The sequence below is a fragment of the Melanerpes formicivorus genome, unplaced genomic scaffold (assembly GCF_026170545.1).
Source record: "Melanerpes formicivorus ecotype bairdi unplaced genomic scaffold, bMelFor1.0.p_v2 SCAF_3, whole genome shotgun sequence".
In the NCBI taxonomy this organism is placed as follows: domain Eukaryota; kingdom Metazoa; phylum Chordata; class Aves; order Piciformes; family Picidae; genus Melanerpes; species Melanerpes formicivorus.
The window spans coordinates 34,444,720-34,462,274 of NW_027142355.1; the positions used below are offsets into that span (position 1 = coordinate 34,444,720).

At 42.3% G+C, this 17,555-nt stretch overlaps 1 protein-coding gene across 1 annotated transcript in view; it reads right to left on the bottom strand.

The window, feature by feature from the left end:
- Positions 1-17,555, bottom strand: part of NELL2 (neural EGFL like 2) — a 183,327-nt gene that overhangs the window by 6,697 nt on the left and 159,075 nt on the right. The window contains exons 16-18 of the mRNA XM_068170293.1: positions 16,274-16,414; positions 1,708-1,901; positions 632-808 (exon numbers count right to left, since the gene is read on the bottom strand). Of these exons, the coding sequence (XP_068026394.1) occupies positions 632-808; positions 1,708-1,901; positions 16,274-16,414 (512 nt within the window). The remainder of the gene's footprint in view (positions 1-631; positions 809-1,707; positions 1,902-16,273; positions 16,415-17,555) is intronic.

Consider the following 17,555-nt stretch of genomic DNA (forward strand, 5'->3'; position numbering starts at 1 on the left):
TGTCTACAACCTCCCTTCAGGTAGTTGTAGACAGCAATAAGGTCTCCCAATGAGCCTCCTCTTCTCCAGGCTAAGCAACCCCAGCTCCCTCAGCCTCTCCTCATAGGGCTTGTGCTCCAAACCCCTCACCAGCTTTGTTGCCCTACTCTGGACACTTTCCAGCAAGTCAACATCTTTCCTAAACTGAGGGGCCCAGAACTGGACACAGTACAATGTCTGAATGAATAAACAAATGAATAAACAAATTTTAATCTATTGGCATCTTTGAAATTATCAATCATGGTAATAAATTCATATTTTGAATTTCCTTATAGAGCTTCATCAGTCATTGAATGAGTTAGCATCTGAGTGCCACTCATAGGTGCCCCATCTAAATGACCTCCACTCTTTGCCAAGACAATTTTTACAATTAAATAATTTCTGTGGTGCCTATTACATCACAATACACTTTTGATTGGAGCATGACAATACTAAAAATTATCAAAAAACCCCCAAAACTCAGATTTTGATTGGACATATACTCCAGAGAAAACTAAATAGATGTTAATGCAGAAAAATTAACACTTTACAGATCAGAATATCTCATATCCTTTTCCCCTCCTGTCTCCACTGCTGTAACCAGGAGCCTTACCAAACAGCGACACTGCTGGCAGTTCTGTATCCAGGAGTCACCACTGTTGTAGGAAAGCTCCCCACTCTGATGTAAACATTGACTGCTGAGCCTTGGGTCACACTCAGGACAGCAAAACAGGTCAACAGTGGGATTTTCACAGTCACAGACCATTCGCCGACACATCACATATCCACTCTGTTGTTGGAACACAGGCAGAGATGAGACCAACTCCTTCAGTATTTGTACCAAAATTTGACGTTTTGGTATGTTCTAAGCTACTAGCAGCTCATGAGTTTTGCCACTGCATATCTTTGTCAATACACAATTCAAACAGAGGCAGAATACACCCTCTTAACTGCCAAAAAGTTTCCCTGTTTTCTTATATGCATCCTTCATATCACAAAGGTTGATGAAACCCAGGGGTGTCTTTCCCAAGGGTCAAGTTTCAATGGATTGCACTAAGTTTACATCATTCTCATGGGGATGCTAGTTGAGTCTTGCTTTAAAGTTCCAGATCATTCCCTCCCACTCTCCTGGAATTATTCACATAAGGAAAATTATAGATCGTCTAAAATTAAATTCATCCCCGTGAAATCTGAGCTGCTAAAGACTTTGTCAGCAATGTATTTGGCCTTCATTCTCCATCAGCATTTAGATTAGGATAAAGCTTTCCACAGCAAACATTTGAGAAAGTTGAGCTGAATTACTCTGCAGATACAGAACCTATTTCTATTTATAGCCATCTCTGAGCAATATTGGTGTCAGTCACCAACCCCAGTATGTGTCTAGACTGACAGTTTCTTTGCATGAAAATGCTGTTACTCCCACCCAGAAAACACAGGTGGTATCTCTGCTAACAAAATAGTACCATCATGCTTCTCACCATGTCATATAATAAACTTCCCATGGAAATCTGACTCATGCAGGCTGGAGAGAGAAGCTCTCCACAAAACCCTCCAGAACTCCATTTTTCTATAGCACCACACACGCACCTGAGAAGGGAGCTAAAAGAGCAATTTCACCTCAGTTTACAGCACTCTTCCTTTCAACCCTACCACTATCTTGCAGAAGCAGCTACTTTGATTTCTACTGACCTGGCAGGAGCAGACAGAGCATCTGTCATTCTCCAGCACCCAAATCTGCCCATTGTGCTTGATTTTGCCTTCATGGATACAATCTCCTGTGCAGTTCTTGCCATGGGGACATCGGCAGTCATACCCACCATCCAAGTTAAAGCAGATAGTGTCGTTGGCACAGCTATGCCTTCCAGTTCCACATTCATCAATGTCTGCAAAAACATGCCATGTAATGCTTTTAGACCACATTTAATTAACAAAAATGTTCTTGCAGCAGTCAATATAAATTATTCTTGGCCATTAAAACCTTCAGCTGAAAATTAATTTGCACTTCATCCAAATGGGAAGAAATAACTTTAAGGTCCACACAAAAAAAAAGAAAAAAATCAAGGCACATCAACTTTTAAAAGATGATATTTGGAGTTTTCCTGTGCTTCTTTCTAAGTGAGTAAGGGAGGCAGAATGAAGAAATCACACACACACACAAAAATGATCACAGTTCCCCACAGTTCCACAGTTCTTTGTGGCAATGATTCATGAGACACGAAAGAAGAAAAGCTGCAGAATCTTGGTTTCAAAACTTTTGGCTGGGTCTGCCCAGCATATTTGAGTTCATTTGCTGAGAAGCTAATGTGAAAGGTGATGGCTGATCCATAAGTTCATTTAAGCAAGCATGCTATGCATTATGGTGCATCGTTTATCAGGGTGTGCAAGCTACTATATTTTAGTTATTCAGATTTTAGTGATATCTGCAGTCCTTATTCCTAGCTCATGAAATAAGGTAAAAAACCAAGTCTTCAGTAAATAAAGGCAAATTACTTCACAGTATCACAGTATCACTTAGGTTGGAAAGGACCTCGAGGATCATCGAGTCCAACCTATCAACACAGACCCCATGACTAGACCATGGCACCAAGTGCCACGTCCAATCTGCTCTTGAACGCCTCCAGGGTCGATGACTCCACCACCTCCCTGGGCAACCCGTTCCAATGCCGAATGACTCGCTTGGTGAAGAACTTCCTCCTCACCTCGAGTCTAAACCTCCCCTGGCACAGCTTGAGACTGTGTCCCCTTCAAAACATATCTCAAAGAAGTCAAGAGTACCTTTAAAGGTCTGCTTTATCAAGGTACACACAATTATTTTGCAAGGGCAAACTAGCAGCACACACTGCCTTCAACAGTCATTATTTAGCTTTTTGTGCTGTCCAGGTGGAGAAAAGTTATCTGGGAAGATAGTTCTGGAAGGGCATGAAGTAAACAGCTACATGTACTAAGACATGGGAAGCACTGGAAGAGTAAAGGCTAGATCTATGGTGGTTAATAACAATACATTGAGTTCAACTTTAAATACAATTTCATAACAGTCTGCTCCAAGCCCTCAGGGTTCCCTAAATGGTAGAACTGTGATATTTAACCATCCAACAGATCAGTATAAGACAAAATAAGCAATATGGGCATACATGCATCTCTCACCATCAGCACAGAAACTTTAAATAACCACTCAGCTTTGGGTTCAGTAATAGAAATTAAACCTCCAATTCACCTCATGCATATCCTGTTTAAAGCAAAATAACTCAATTATCATTTCAATTCCAAGTGTAGCTGCAATCAAAAAAAAAGGAGAAAAAAAAGGGCAAGCAAGTTGCTAACACGAATATGAACTGGGAGGAAAAACAGCAGGGAAATTCCTAGAATTCTGTTGTATAAATAAGCAACATTGTTGGTTTACTTCAAATCCTGTGTGCAATAACAGTAGCATTATCACACACACAAAAAGCATTGCAAAATTACTAGGGCTTATGGGAAGGATGAGGAAAATGTCATTTGAAAAGAACTGAAAGTAAATGGATTGTTCACCTCTAAAAGAGTGTCAATAAGAAGGGCTATAACCAAAAAAATAATGAATCCTCCAGAGAAGATATGTTAAGAGCATATCACCTAACACACAAGACAGGGGACAGTGAAAGGAACAGAAAGACAACAAACTGCAGCCTGATAAAAGGAACTAACTTTCCATACAATGCATAAACAAACTGTGACACTCAAAGGTAGCGAGAATATTCAGTTTGCAATGCTAATATATTTTGGAAGAGAGATTACATTTCAAGCATTAGGGTCAATGGTGCCCTCATTTATCTAACAGAGAATCCAGAACAGGTAAATCATCTGAAATCTTCATATCTTCTACCTCACTGTCTTCTGAAGAATCTGAATTCAGCCACTGTGGCAATAAAGCAGAAGGTAACTGGGACTACGAATCTAATTCCACGTGATTGTTCAGAGGGACAGCTGATATGTCACAGGCACAACAGACAGGGAATCCCACCCAAACACTGAGGATACCTAACTGGCTGCACAACCAGCCTTTAAGGTTTTTAGACAGGTAGCTAACATGAATGGTGATGCTTGTCTAAGCAGAGCAGAAGAATGGAACAGCTGCTCTCTTCTTCTTCTGTTTCTTCCTAAATCCACATTAAAAACAATACAATCTGGCAAGTTAAAATTAACATCTCCATATACTCACTCTAACTGGTTTTAAGCTATGCAATAAAGAGAACAAATACAAATCCTATTTAAATATAATGATTCAGATTAACAGCAGGATTCTCTTTATCACTGAAGTAATTTTTAATGAATTACTGTGTGATGCTTGTGTTCATTTCTTTAAAACACTCTTTTGTTCAAAGCTTTTGCATAGCTAGTGTCATAAATTAGTAACTTCTCAATAACCTGTCCACTTAACTGAAAGCAGGCATATAGAATAGAATAGAATAGGATAAACCAGGTTGGAAGAGACCTTCAAGATCATCGCGTCCAACCTATCACCCAACACCACCTAATCAACCAACCCATGTAACCAAGCACCCTGTCAAGTCTCCTCCTGAACACCTCCAGTGATGGTGACTCCACCACCTCCCCGGGCAGTCCATTCCAATGGGCAATCACTCTCTCTGTGTATAGAGTGAGACAAAGTTCAGCTGTCATGTAAATAAGATCAGTTTCCTTTCAACAACAAACGGGGAACCATACAAACACTATGCCTGCATTTGGCACTTACGTACAAGACTGTTTCACAATTTTCCCATGAGAAAAAGTCTTCTGGGTTTTGGTTTTCAGTATGGTAACAGTCAGTGCATTGTTACTGAAAAGAACTGAGGTTTCATCACTGACTCTGCTATTGAGCTGAGCTTACCCAACATTGACAACTTCTGAAAATCCCAACCTTGGTTTTTTTTCAATTGTTTGATTCATGAAAATGAGTGTTCTGGATATGGCAAATTAAACATCCCTGGTCAAAGCAGGAGCTGTTTACACTTTGAATCTAACACAATCAGAGATAGCAGTGTGTTTATAATGCAGCAAGAGAAACAAACTTTGCATGCATGAAATTCTCATCTGCATTATTCATCCACATAAAACTTCAGGCATTATCTGCAAAGAACTTGCACACAAATCATCCACACAAAGCAAAACTTCGTTCATCTTTTTTTACTTTGTATTTAGATGGATGGTGAATTATGTTACTGACATTTTGTTTACAGCCATAACCAGCTCTCCAGTTTCCATAACCATATGGAGAGGGTCTTTGCATCTTTTGTGTCTGAAAAAGAGAGAGGGGAGGATTACAGGCTGCATATTTTCAGTATATGCAGGCACAGAGGCAGGTTATTATTGCTCTCATATGGGTTTGTTGTTTTATTGGTTGGTTTGGTTGGTTTTTAATTAAAAACAAAACAAAAGGCAACAAAACCAAACCAAACAACAAACCAACCAAACAAAGCACACAAAAAAATGGGAAAACAAACACACAACACCACCACAAACATGCAAATAGAAGCAAAGCCCCCAAACCCCCACAAGACAACAAAACAAACAAGAAATAATGTACTTCAGGCTATTTACAACACACTGCTTAGGAATGAAGCAGCTTGAATGTTATGACATTAGAACATTAAGTCTCTGAACACTTGGGAGGCTTTCCTCAGGAAAAAAAATACAGAAACAAAATGTAACTAGTTATCGAGTAACTAGAGTGCAGAGGAGGGTGATGAAGCTGGTGAAGGGCCTGGAGAATAAATCTTATGAGGAGGGACTGAGGGACCTGAGATTGTTTAGTTCAGAAAAGAGGTGGCTGAGGGGAGACCTCATTGCTCTCTACAACTACCTGAAAGGATACTGTAGAGAGGCTGATGCTGGTCTCCTCATAGGTAGTAAGTGACAGAACAAGTGGGAATGTCCTCAAGCTACGACTGGGTAGGTTTAGACTGGGCATTAGGAAAAAAAATTCAGGACAAGAGTGGTCAGGCATTGGAATGTGCTGCCCAAGGAGGTGATTGAGTCACCAACCCTGGATGTGTTTAAAGGTCATTTGAATGTGGTGCTTGGCTATATGATTTATCACAGTATCACAGTATAACTAAGGTTGGAAGAGACCTCGAGGATCATCGAGTCCAACCTATCAACACAGACCCCATGACTAGACCATGGCACCAAGTGCCACGTCCAATCCCCTCTTGAACGCCTCCAGGGACGGCGACTCCACCACCTCCCTGGGCAAGCCGTTCCAATGATGAACGACTCGCTCGGTGAAGAACTTTCTCCTCACCTCGAGTCTAAACCTCCCCTGGTGCAGCTTGAGACTGTGTCCCCTTGTTCTGGTGCTGGTTGCCTGGGAGAAGAGACCAACCCCTTCCCGGCTACAACCACCTTTCAGGTAGTTGTAGAGGGCAATGAGGTCACCCCTGAGCCTCCTCTTCTCCAGGCTAAACAACCCCAACTCCCTCAGCCTCTCCTCATAGGGCTTGTGCTCAAGGCCTCTCACCAGCCTTGTTGCCCTTCTCTGGACACGTTCAAGTGTTTTGATGTCCTTCTTAAACTGAGGGGCCCAGAACTGGACACAGTACTCAAGGTGCGGCCTAACCAAAGCAGAGTACAGGGGCACAATGACTTCCCTGCTTCTGCTGGCCACACTATTCCTAATGCAGGCCAGGATGCCATTGGCCCTCTTGGCCACCTGGGCACACTGCTGGCTCATATTCAGGCAGCTATCAATCAGCACGCCCAGGTGGGGTGATACTTGTAGCGTAGGGTTATCAGTTGGACTTGGTGATCCTGAGGTTTTTTTGCAACCTGAATGTTTCTGTGATTCTGTGATCTAGTGCTGAATTGTGGACCAGTTATAATTTACCTAAGCTACAGTAAAAATCGCAGCAGCTTTGATCCGGCACACTTTTAAGAATTTTTTCCTTTCTTGCCGTCATCCTTGGCTACAACTTAAAGTTGCAATGACAAAGGAGTATGATGGATGAAGAAATAGTGATACATGATATTGAAAGCTAGGAGCTAATTGTACTGCAATTTCATACAGCAAAAATACTGGACTAACGCCATGCAAAACGGTGACACTACCCAGAATGATTAAACTCCATTTGCAACATCTGAGAGAGTGCAAAGGCAGAAAACTCCATAAAAATGGGAATTTCATGTGCTCCACCACGTTGTAACCCAAGGCTGTATTTCACAGATTTACTGGCTGTGTCTTGGACCAGATAGCCAAAGAATCCCAAAGGCACAAAATACCATTTGACTTGGCCCTAAGCAGTGTGCAGGCTCTGATTCAAATTACTCTAGTGGTAGCCAACAGTGTATGGAAGTTCAGTATCATTAAAGAACTTTACTAGGCTATAGTTGTGCTTATTTTCAAAGAGGGAAATATGTTACAATGATGAAGTTTTAAAGATTAATTAAAACTCATGACTAGATGTATAACATGTTTGCAGATAGAAATGAGAGTGTTTAAAGATACTATATTATCAATTCAGAGTAAGCATACATTACACTAATCTCTTCTCTTCTCCAGACTGAGCAGGAGTTGGGGCTGAGCAGTCTGGAGAAGAGAAGGCTCCAAGGTGACCTAATTGTGGCCTTCCAGTATCTGAAGGGGGCCTACAGGAAGGCTGGGGAAGGACTTCTCAGGATCTCAGGTAGTGATAGGACTAGGGGGAATGGAATGAAGCTGGAGGTGGGGAGATTCAGGCTGGATGTGAGGAGGAGGTTCTTCCCCATGAGAGTGGTGAAACCCTGGAATGGGTTGTCCAAGGAGGTTGAGGCCCCATCCCTGGAGGTGTTTAAGAGCAGGCTGGATGAGGCTCTGGCCAGCCTGATGTAGTGTGGGGTGTCCCTGCCCATGGCAGGGGGGTTGGAACTAGATGATCCTTGTGGTCCCTGCCAACCCTGACTGATACTATGATACCATGAATCAAAAAGACTTTAAAGGGGGATGATATATTCCAAATACAGAAATATTTTATTTGAAAACATCATGAGTTTGCTTGCATAATAAATATTCTTTAATCAGCTATGTGGCATGGGAAAAAAGAAGCTGTTGTCTCACAGGTTGATAGTGGGTTAATTAGTAAGTAGTAAAGAGCAAAAAAAAATGGTCAGGTTATATCACAACGGATAGTTGTCCCTGGGAGGTTCCCCAAGAATATGTGCCAGAATATGTGCTGCTCAATATAGTTAGTCATCTGGGAGAATGGATGAACAGTGAGATGAGAAGGACTGTTGACAGGAAAGTATTAAAACAAACAAAAAAAAATGACAGTGAAATATGGAAGTATTTCATGATATTGACTGATCAAACAATAATATGTCAGACAGATTGAACTGTAAGGCGCGTGGGGGAATACCCGTTCAAAAATCAAATAAGTCTTTTAGATCAAGTCTGGAAAGAGACCTTGTAGCAACTGTGGATAGCTCTTAAAAAAAAAAAAAATAATAAAGATGACAGCCCAATTAATATTTTGGACAAATCCCCCACAAATACAGTATTGATGAGAAAACTTGCAGTGAACACACAAGGAACCTGAACAAGGCACGATTAGAAGAAAAACTTGTGTACACCTTGCTAGGAAGTGACAAAGGGCTCAGAGCTTTCCCTCTGATGGTGAGTGCTATCCAACCTTACATGCAGGATATCCACAACAGGTCTCCCTCAGACATGTGATTCTCCCCCTCTACTCAGCTCTGGGGAGACCCCACCTGGAGTACTGCATATAGTTCTGGAGCCCCTATTACAAGAGGGATATGGAGGTGCTGGAACGTGTCCAGAGAAGGGCCACAAGGATGATCAGAGGGCTGGAGCACCTCTCCTATGAGGACAGATTGAAGGAGTTGGGGCTGTTCAGTCTGCAGAAGAGAAGGCTCCCAGGTGACCTCATTGTGGCCTTCCAGTATCTGAAGGGGGCCTACAGGAAGGCTGGGGAGGGACTTCTCAGCATCTCAGCTAGTGATAGGACTAGGGGGAATGGAATGAAGCTGGAGGTGGGGAGATTCAGGCTAGATGTGAGGAGGAGGTTCTTCACCATAAGAGTGGTGAAGCCCCGGAATGGGTTGTCCAGGGAGGTGGTTGAAGCTCCATCCCTGGAGGTGTGTAAGATCAGGCTGGATGAGGCTCTGGCCAGCCTGATCTAGTGTGGGGTGTCCCTGCCCATGGCAGGGGGGTTGGAACTAGATGATCCTTGTGGTCCCTTCCAACCCTGACTGATACTATGATACTATGATTTCCTACCAGAATCATTCAGATATCAGTTAGACTGTCATCTATGTAACAAAAAGATTAATACTTGTATCAGTGAAAAATAGCCTGTTGGAACAGAAACAGATTGGTTGGGAAGGTGGACCGTTTCTTTGCTCTGAAGGTACTGAAGTTTCTCAGTTACCTTAGCTCTAAGGAGTAGCATTGCCTCAGCAAGGTGAGGACACCAGAGTAATATTTTTGCTTAAGGACAGAGTGTATTGATAGGGAACCCAAGCTTGTGCTAGCAGAAACTTGGTTTCTGTTCTCTGAAGTAAATCTACTGACTGATGTAATAATTCTTCAAAGAGCAAATGAATTATGAATAATTTATTTCATGACCATGCAAGCCAGCTGTCACAGTTCTTAGCAGATGTGGAAGATGAAGAGCTAAGACTTCAGATGCCAGTAACAGCATCTTCACAGAAATGTCTCTTGACACAGTAAATGTGTTCAAATTACTGTCTTATAAAATGCAGTGGTCAAGTTTCTGCTTTATTAGTCCTTCTATAAAAATTTATTAACTTAGCTAATTTTGTACCCTGCCCACACTCCAGAAAATCTAAATACTAATGTGTCTCCATAGCTCCTTGCTTGGTGATGCTTAAGTTGGGCTCCCAAACTCAATAATGAAGCTTTAATGCCAGTTTGGGATGGATGGGAAAAGAAGTTGCTTTTTTTGTTGATCTTTTATGATCAAGAATAAAGGTTAAAGGATTTGGATGGAGCTTTGCGAAGTGCTAGTAAGATTTCCTGCTGAAGAGCGCTGATTCTTTATTTCCTGTCTCCTTAAGTGCTATCAATAGCAAAGCTTTGTTAAACATTTCCAGCTCTGCAGAAAGATTTAAGTGTAGGACTCTGAACTGACAGCAGCTTTCCAACTACAAGAAATTCCATGTACTAGTTAAAACACTGGATGTACTGTGAGATAAATTCAGACACCCTGACAGTCAGCAATTCATCTGCCTTTCAGATTCAGAGACATAGATGCTCAAGTGGCCATTTTGGACCTTGTGCATTCATTAAGGCTGGGGAGCATCCTGAGGCTTGTAATATGCTTCTATTCCCCATTATCATAAAATCATAGAATTGTTAGAGTTGGAAGGGACTTCAAGGATCATCTAGTTCCAACCCCCCTGCCATGGGCAGGGACACCTCACACTAGATCAGGTAGCTCAGAGCCACATCCAGCCTGGCCTTAAAAACTGCCAGAGAGCTTCTACCACCTCCCTGCGAAACCTGCTCCAGTGTCTCTCCACCCTCATGCTGCAGAATTTCTTCCTAACATCCAATCTGAATCTACCCATAATTTTTTTTTTCCCATTCCCCCTAGTCCTATCACTACCTGACACCCTAGAAAGTCCCTCACCAGCTTTCATGTAGGCCCCCTTCAGACACTGGAAGGCCACAATAAGGTCTCCTTGGAGCCTTCTCTTCTCCAAACTGAACAACCCCAACTCTCTCAGCCTGTCCTCATAGGAGAGGTGCTCCAGCCCTCTGATCATCCTTGTGGCCTTTCTTCTCTGGACACACTGAAGCACATCCATATCCTTCCTGTATTAGGGGCTCCCAAACTGGATGTAGTACTCCAGGTGGGGTGGAGTAGAGGGGGAAAATCTCCTCCCTTGACCTGCTGGGTAAGCTTCTCTTGATGCACCCCAGGATGTGATTTGCTTTCTGGGCTGCAAGTGCACACTGGTGGCTCATCCACCAGCATCCCCAAGTCCTTTTCTTTAGGGGTGGTCTCAAGACGGTCACTGCTCAGCCTATATCAGTGGTTGGGATTGTCCTGACCCAGATGCAGGACCTTGCATTTATTCTTGCTGAATCTCATGAAATCGGCTTGGGCCAGACTGTCAAATTGTCATCCCTTCTTTCCAGCATTTCTGCTGCACCACAGAGCTTGGTGTTGTTGGTGAACTTGCAGAGGGAGCACTCAATGCCACTGTCCATGTCACCAACAAAGATGGTAAATAAGACTGGTCCCAGTACTGATTTCTGAGGGGCTTTACTTGTCACTGGCCTCCACTTGGCCATGGACCCATTGACAGCCACCCTTTGGGTGCAGCCATCAAGCCAGTTCTTTACACACTGAATGGTCCATCCATCAAACCCATACTGCACCAGCTTGGAGACCAGGATGTCGTGCAGGACAGTGTCAAAGGCTTTGCTCAGGTCCAGGTAAATGATTTCAGTTGCTCAGCCTTCATCTATTAATGTTGTGACCTTGTCATATAACCCTGGATTATGGAAATCACCCAGCACTCTGTGTTAGCACACAGAAGAAAAACGTAAGACATTTCAGAACAGAAAGCCTAATCTGTGAGTTGACATAGAGAAAAACCACAAAACAAAGCCAATATTATTTTTGAATTGGGCATTCTGGATTGATGTTTCCCAAGTGTTTCATTTGCACCTATCTCATTTAAAGGATGTGGTACCAGCTGTGAGTAAAGGCACATTGATCTCATTCTGTATCAACAACAGTTGGTACCTGCCAGACACTCTTGGTGAGTCCTAAGAGGCTGCATTAATTAGGTGAGCTATTCTTTGTACATGGAAATTTGTTGGACAAAATGTCCAGCAACTAATGAGGTATAACCTGCAGTATTTGGGTGGAAACTAATACAGCCTTTTTCTTTAGCTGATTTTGGGAGCTTTTACACAGGGGACAAATTCAACAGAATCAGGATCTTGCGGAGAATTGCAGAGCAAATATTAACTGGGCCTGAACATTCTTATTTTAGGATTTTGCTCTCAGTGGTTCCAGTGTTCTTAATGCAATGAAGCTTGAGGCTGCAATATCTGTCTTAGCCTAGCCCTCTTTTATGAAATGGCACATGAGAGACAACCTTCAGAGCATCAATAAGATTGTGTAAAGAAACTATAAAGAAAAGCTGCAGAGGTGAAAAGAGGAAGGTACCAGGTAATAGACCATGCTGAAAGCTTTATATATATATATATATATATATGTATATATATAATTTAAGACCTCCCAAACCCACACAGTTCTCAAAGACTAAGCAATTGATCCTTCACCATGTTTCTGGAAATACAATGATGCATAACAGAATTCTATTTCCAAGGGAAATGCAGCAAGTACTGGTAAGAGGTTTAATTCCTACACCTGCATTTCCCATCATTTCCCTCAGTAATTGTTATTACAGAGACCACAGGTCTACCCAGGAGTATAATATGAAACAAAACCAATATCAAAAGAATCTCTAGGCCTTCCATTGCCTGTAGGTACGATAAAGTGGGACTATGAATTTCTGTGTTCAAGTACATTAGTCAAAATATTCAATATTCCTGTTCATGCTAAAGAAGCAGCAGTAGCCAAGGTCAATATAAGTGTAAAACAGGTAATTCAGCAACTATTATTTCATTATCAGGCACTGACAAAGTCTAATGCTACCAAGGAGACCAACTCAAGCTAAAAACATTTAGTACGATGTTCTAATGGGACTTTTTCCTGCAAAAAGGGTAGGTGTAGTTGTGGTATTCTGCTACACTAAGGTTTTTAAGCAAATGCTGCTGTGCCTCTGTGATCTTAACAGAGTTGTTTCTATCTGAGTTTTGTGGTTGGGGGTTTTTTTGGAGGTTTTGCTGAAGGAAACATGAAGCACACCATCACTGACCACAGAGGTGCTCTGTGTAAAACTATCAGTACGTGCCTAGGGTAGAAAGGCTTTGCAGAGAGATCTTGACAGGCTGGACAGATGGGCAGAGTCCAACGGCATGAGATTGAACACATCCAAGTGCCGGGATCTGCACATTGGCCACAACAACCCCATGCAGTGCTACAGGCTGGGGTCAGAGTGGCTGGAGAGCAGCCAGGCAGAGAGGGACCTAGGGGTGCTGGTTGATGGTAGGATGAACATGAGCCTGCAGTGTGCCCAGGTGGCCAGGAGGGCCAATGGCATCCTGGCCTGCATCAGGAACAGTATGGCCAGCAGGAGCAGGGAGGTCATTCTGCCCCTGTACACTGCACTGGTTAGGCCACACCTCAAGTACTGTGTCCAGTTTTGGGCCCCTCAGTTTAGGAAGGATGTTGACTTGCTGGAACGAGTCCAGAGAAGGGCAACGAAGTTAGTGAGGGGCTTGGAAGACAAGCCCTATGAGGAGAGACTGAGGGAGCTGGGGCTGCTTAGCCTGGAGAGGAGGAGACTCAGGGGTGACCTTATTGCTCTCTACAACTACCTGAAGGGGGGTTGTAAACAGGCAGAGGTTGGTCTCTTCTCCCAGGCAGCCAGCACCAGAACAAGAGGACACAGTCTCAGGCTGCCCCAGGGGAAGTTCAGGCTGGAGGTCAGGAGGAAGTTTTACACAGAGAGAGTGATTGCCCATTGGAATGGGCTGCCTGGGGAGGTGGTGGAGTCGCCGTCACTGGAGGTGTTCAGGAGGAGACTTGACAGGGTGCTTGGTTGCATGGGTTAGTTGATTAGGTGGTGTTGGATGATAGGTTGGACGCGATGATCTTGAAGGTCTCTTCCAACCTGGTCTATTCTATTCTATTCTATTCTATTCTATTCTATTCTATTCTATTCTATTCTATTCTAGGGGACACAAGCAGACTCAGATTTGAGGAAGACCATATAGAACAATCAAAAAAGAAAACAATTGAACCCATACTTCTTTGGATTTTAAAGGTTTCCTGCAATGAAAGAGGGAACTTTCTTTAGAGCAACTAAAACTTACAAAAGATGAGCCAAAGACAGGGCTATTATAAAACCTTACTTTGAATTAATCCTCTTAGAAAGCAAAATGGACAAGCACTCAAAGAATACTTCCTAACTCTCAGGAAGTTTAAATTCTTTGTCCCACCAAGAAATCATGACAGGACCAGTTTATCTTCTGTGTAGCTCTGCACTGTTCCTTCTATGGCTCTGCCAGGTGTAATGCTTGCATAAACCACACAGTTTGAGAGCACACTGGTCCTGGACACAGCAAGAAGCTCATACAGCATAAGGTGAGAAGTGGAGAAGTGAGATTTGGAATCTGAGATTACTATAGGCTGGATGCTGCTCCTCAGTTAAAGTGAGTATCTAAAACACCACCCATCAACAGTTCAATTTAATTACATCTAACTAGGGGATACTGAAGAAGTGACAAAAAGCCAAAAATCCATTTTCTTATGTCTTTAAACCCAGTATAGAAAACTCACAGTGGAAAGATCTGATAGCAGAGCAGTCAATTGTATTTGCTCTACAATCCACTTCTGCTGGAAGTTTAACTTTCCATACTGGAATGGATTTTAGGCTCTCTCTTCATACCTTTTCAGGTTTTATTTTCTGTCTGGGACACAATGCCAAAAGCTTCAGTCCAATAAAATGTGATGCACTAAGATTAATAACACATCTAACTTTCCTCCCCATTTCAGGCTGCTATGCATTCCAAAACTTGGACCTAAAATCAATCACACTGAAACTGTTCTACTGTTAGTGACTAGGGCTATCAGCAATGAAGATAGATTCCTGGCATCTGTGATTCAGTTCTAATTACTTGTTACCCTCTGTGTATGTTTAATAGAAAAGGTCAAAACATGCTACTAATTGCCACTTCTGCATAGATGTGGCAGAAATCCCTCTATTGCTTTTACTTTGAATTTTCATTCATTTAGAAAGTGCTGCTTAATTGTTGTTTGTTTGCACACATCTTAGCAGAGTCACCGTATATCACATGCATCTCTTGAGATAGTACACGCCAAATCACCATCTTCAGGCTGTGAGACAAATGTTATAATGATATCAAAGATAGTATTTGGGGTACTGAGAGTATTTCCATCAATGCCTGGCTAGAGTATTACCTGTGTAGCAGGTGACAGAAGAGCAACATCATAATCAGAGGCAGCGCAACTTCTTCTTTGCACCTTCTTGTCCTAACACCTCGCCAGCTAATCCTGACATTTAGTTAGTTCTTGACAAAGAAAGCTCGATTTATGAAAGCAGTGGCTGACTCAAATTGCAGCTTCCTCCTGGGAATACAGGTTTTTAGCTGTGGCGAAAATGTGTTGAAATAAAGTATTGATGATGAGGATCCTGAAAAGGTCATTCTTGCTCCTGGAGTAGTGTCTGTGTGTCTGCCTTCAGGAAATTAATTCAAGTGGTTCCCTCTGGGACCAATGCAGCCCACTACTGTGAGTTTAAACAGTGAGGTAAGAAAGCTTACCTTGCGTGAGCATTGAATATTTCAGCACTCAGAGACAGAAAGGACAGAGGCTCCTCATTTTGCCTTAAGCCAGTGGCAAAACAAACCAATTTGCTCTCTTATTTAAGAGCAGCAGCATGCAATATTTTAAGAGACTAGTAACATTCCAGAGATCTGCATCTAAAAATAACTACTGTCCTCACTAACATCATTCATAGACAAAGAAAACCTTCCCATCTCCTTGTCCCTGTATCACACTCTTATCCCTCTGTCACTCTCTTGTCCCCTTCACCTTGCCCCAGCCAGGGATCCACTGAGCTTCCCAGTGTGCAAGGTTGTTTCTTCAAATTACAACTTTCTACAAGCAGTTAGCCTGTGCACAGAAGCACCACAGCATTAATCCAGGTGTGGGTAGGGGCGTCAGGGCTGCATAATCATTCTTTCCAAGGGGAAATGTTTTCATCACAGAAAGAATTTGACATATAAACAGACTGCTGTCAAGTGACAGATGACAGAGCGTACTATCAGTCCACAGGAAATCACTTAAGCGAGAACCATGCACAGAAGCAGATCTAGGGCCAAGAGAAAGTGTTTTAACCAACACACCTGACTTCACATGTTATCTTAGCAAATCACAGAAATGGCCACTAGTGCTCCACCTATACATTAGGAATATTTGAACTTTATAGTATTTTGCCTTTTGTTTATCAGGCTTATTTAGACTATGATTGCTTTGGGTCAAGGTTTAACTTTAACTGATACAGCATCCCAGACAGTATTTGACAAGTACAGTCAGAGATATTAGACCTTACTCTAAGACAAGTCAAAACACTACCCCACCTTTTTTGAGATACTGACCTTCACAAGATTCTCCACTTGGTGAAAACATCCCATTGTCATGGTAGCCATCTCTGCATTCACAGTGGTACCAACCAGGCAAGTTGATGCAGTTAGCACGGCTGTCACACTGAACAAAGCCATCTGAGCATTCATCAATGTCTGTTTAGTAAGAAACCAGAAAGGAGAAAAATCACAGAGCGGAAATGGCTATATTCATCTGATGGAAGAGTATCATCTCTGGCATTTCTGAGTTTCACAGAAGTATTTTCATTATTGACACTTGAATTTCCAGAACTACTTGCAGTGAAGTTTTGACTCATTTCCACAAAAGGCCTTGGCTAATGGTGCTTGCTCTGCCAACAGTGGAAGTTCTGCTAATCCCAATTTACTGTTTTACATATTAGCAACTTGTTTTGTCACAATACATGATAGGTAGTCTGACAAATGAGTAAGCTGTCTACAACTGAATAGGTCCTAGAGTTGTTAATAAGTCCCAGCATTGTTAACAGTTAGGAAGCACTAGGATTGTGGAGTGATAAGGAGACAAAAACATGTCCTTCCTTATTGGATTCATCACATTATGATTGTGTTTTATACCCAAGGTGGAATATCAACCTGAGCAGCAAGCTGAGAGATACCTAAGAAACTGGCACAGCAGGAGACACAACACCTGCAAACTGCCCTCAGAATCAAAAAAGCTCCAATATCACCTCCTCTCACAGCCTCCCCCCCCCCCCCAAGTTCATACAACAAATAAACCTATTCTAGTCAAAGTAGGGATTCAACCTTTCTTTAAAAGGTTGATATTTATTTTTTTTTAAAGCTAAGAACTAAAATAGCAAATTAAGTCTCAAATACTTTAAAGTACCTGAGCAGTTGATCTAGTATCCTCCAGGCTGTGGATATAAAGGAGAAGTGTGATGTGACCACTGAGGTATATGTAAAATATGTCAAAATTCTGCCTACAGTCCCTGTTAGCTCCCATTTCTGTCATCTGTTATTTTCACAGGAGAAAGTGTAAACTGGCGAAGAAAACCAACTCTGGGTTGCAATAAGGCAACAAATCTCTTTCCTGGGAACACTAATGTGTGCATAGATATACTCATTCCAGTCTCTTATGAAATCTGCTCAAACGCAAACTTTGAAAAAAACCCAAGGCTTCCCTATCCATCAAAACCACTTTGTTCCACATCAGAAAGTAAGAAAATTGCAAGTATCTGGTGGTGGCTTGGTTTAAGGAGCGAGACAGGCCCTTTAACCCTTCTCAAAGGAGTTAAACAGAACCACTCCACTCAGGATT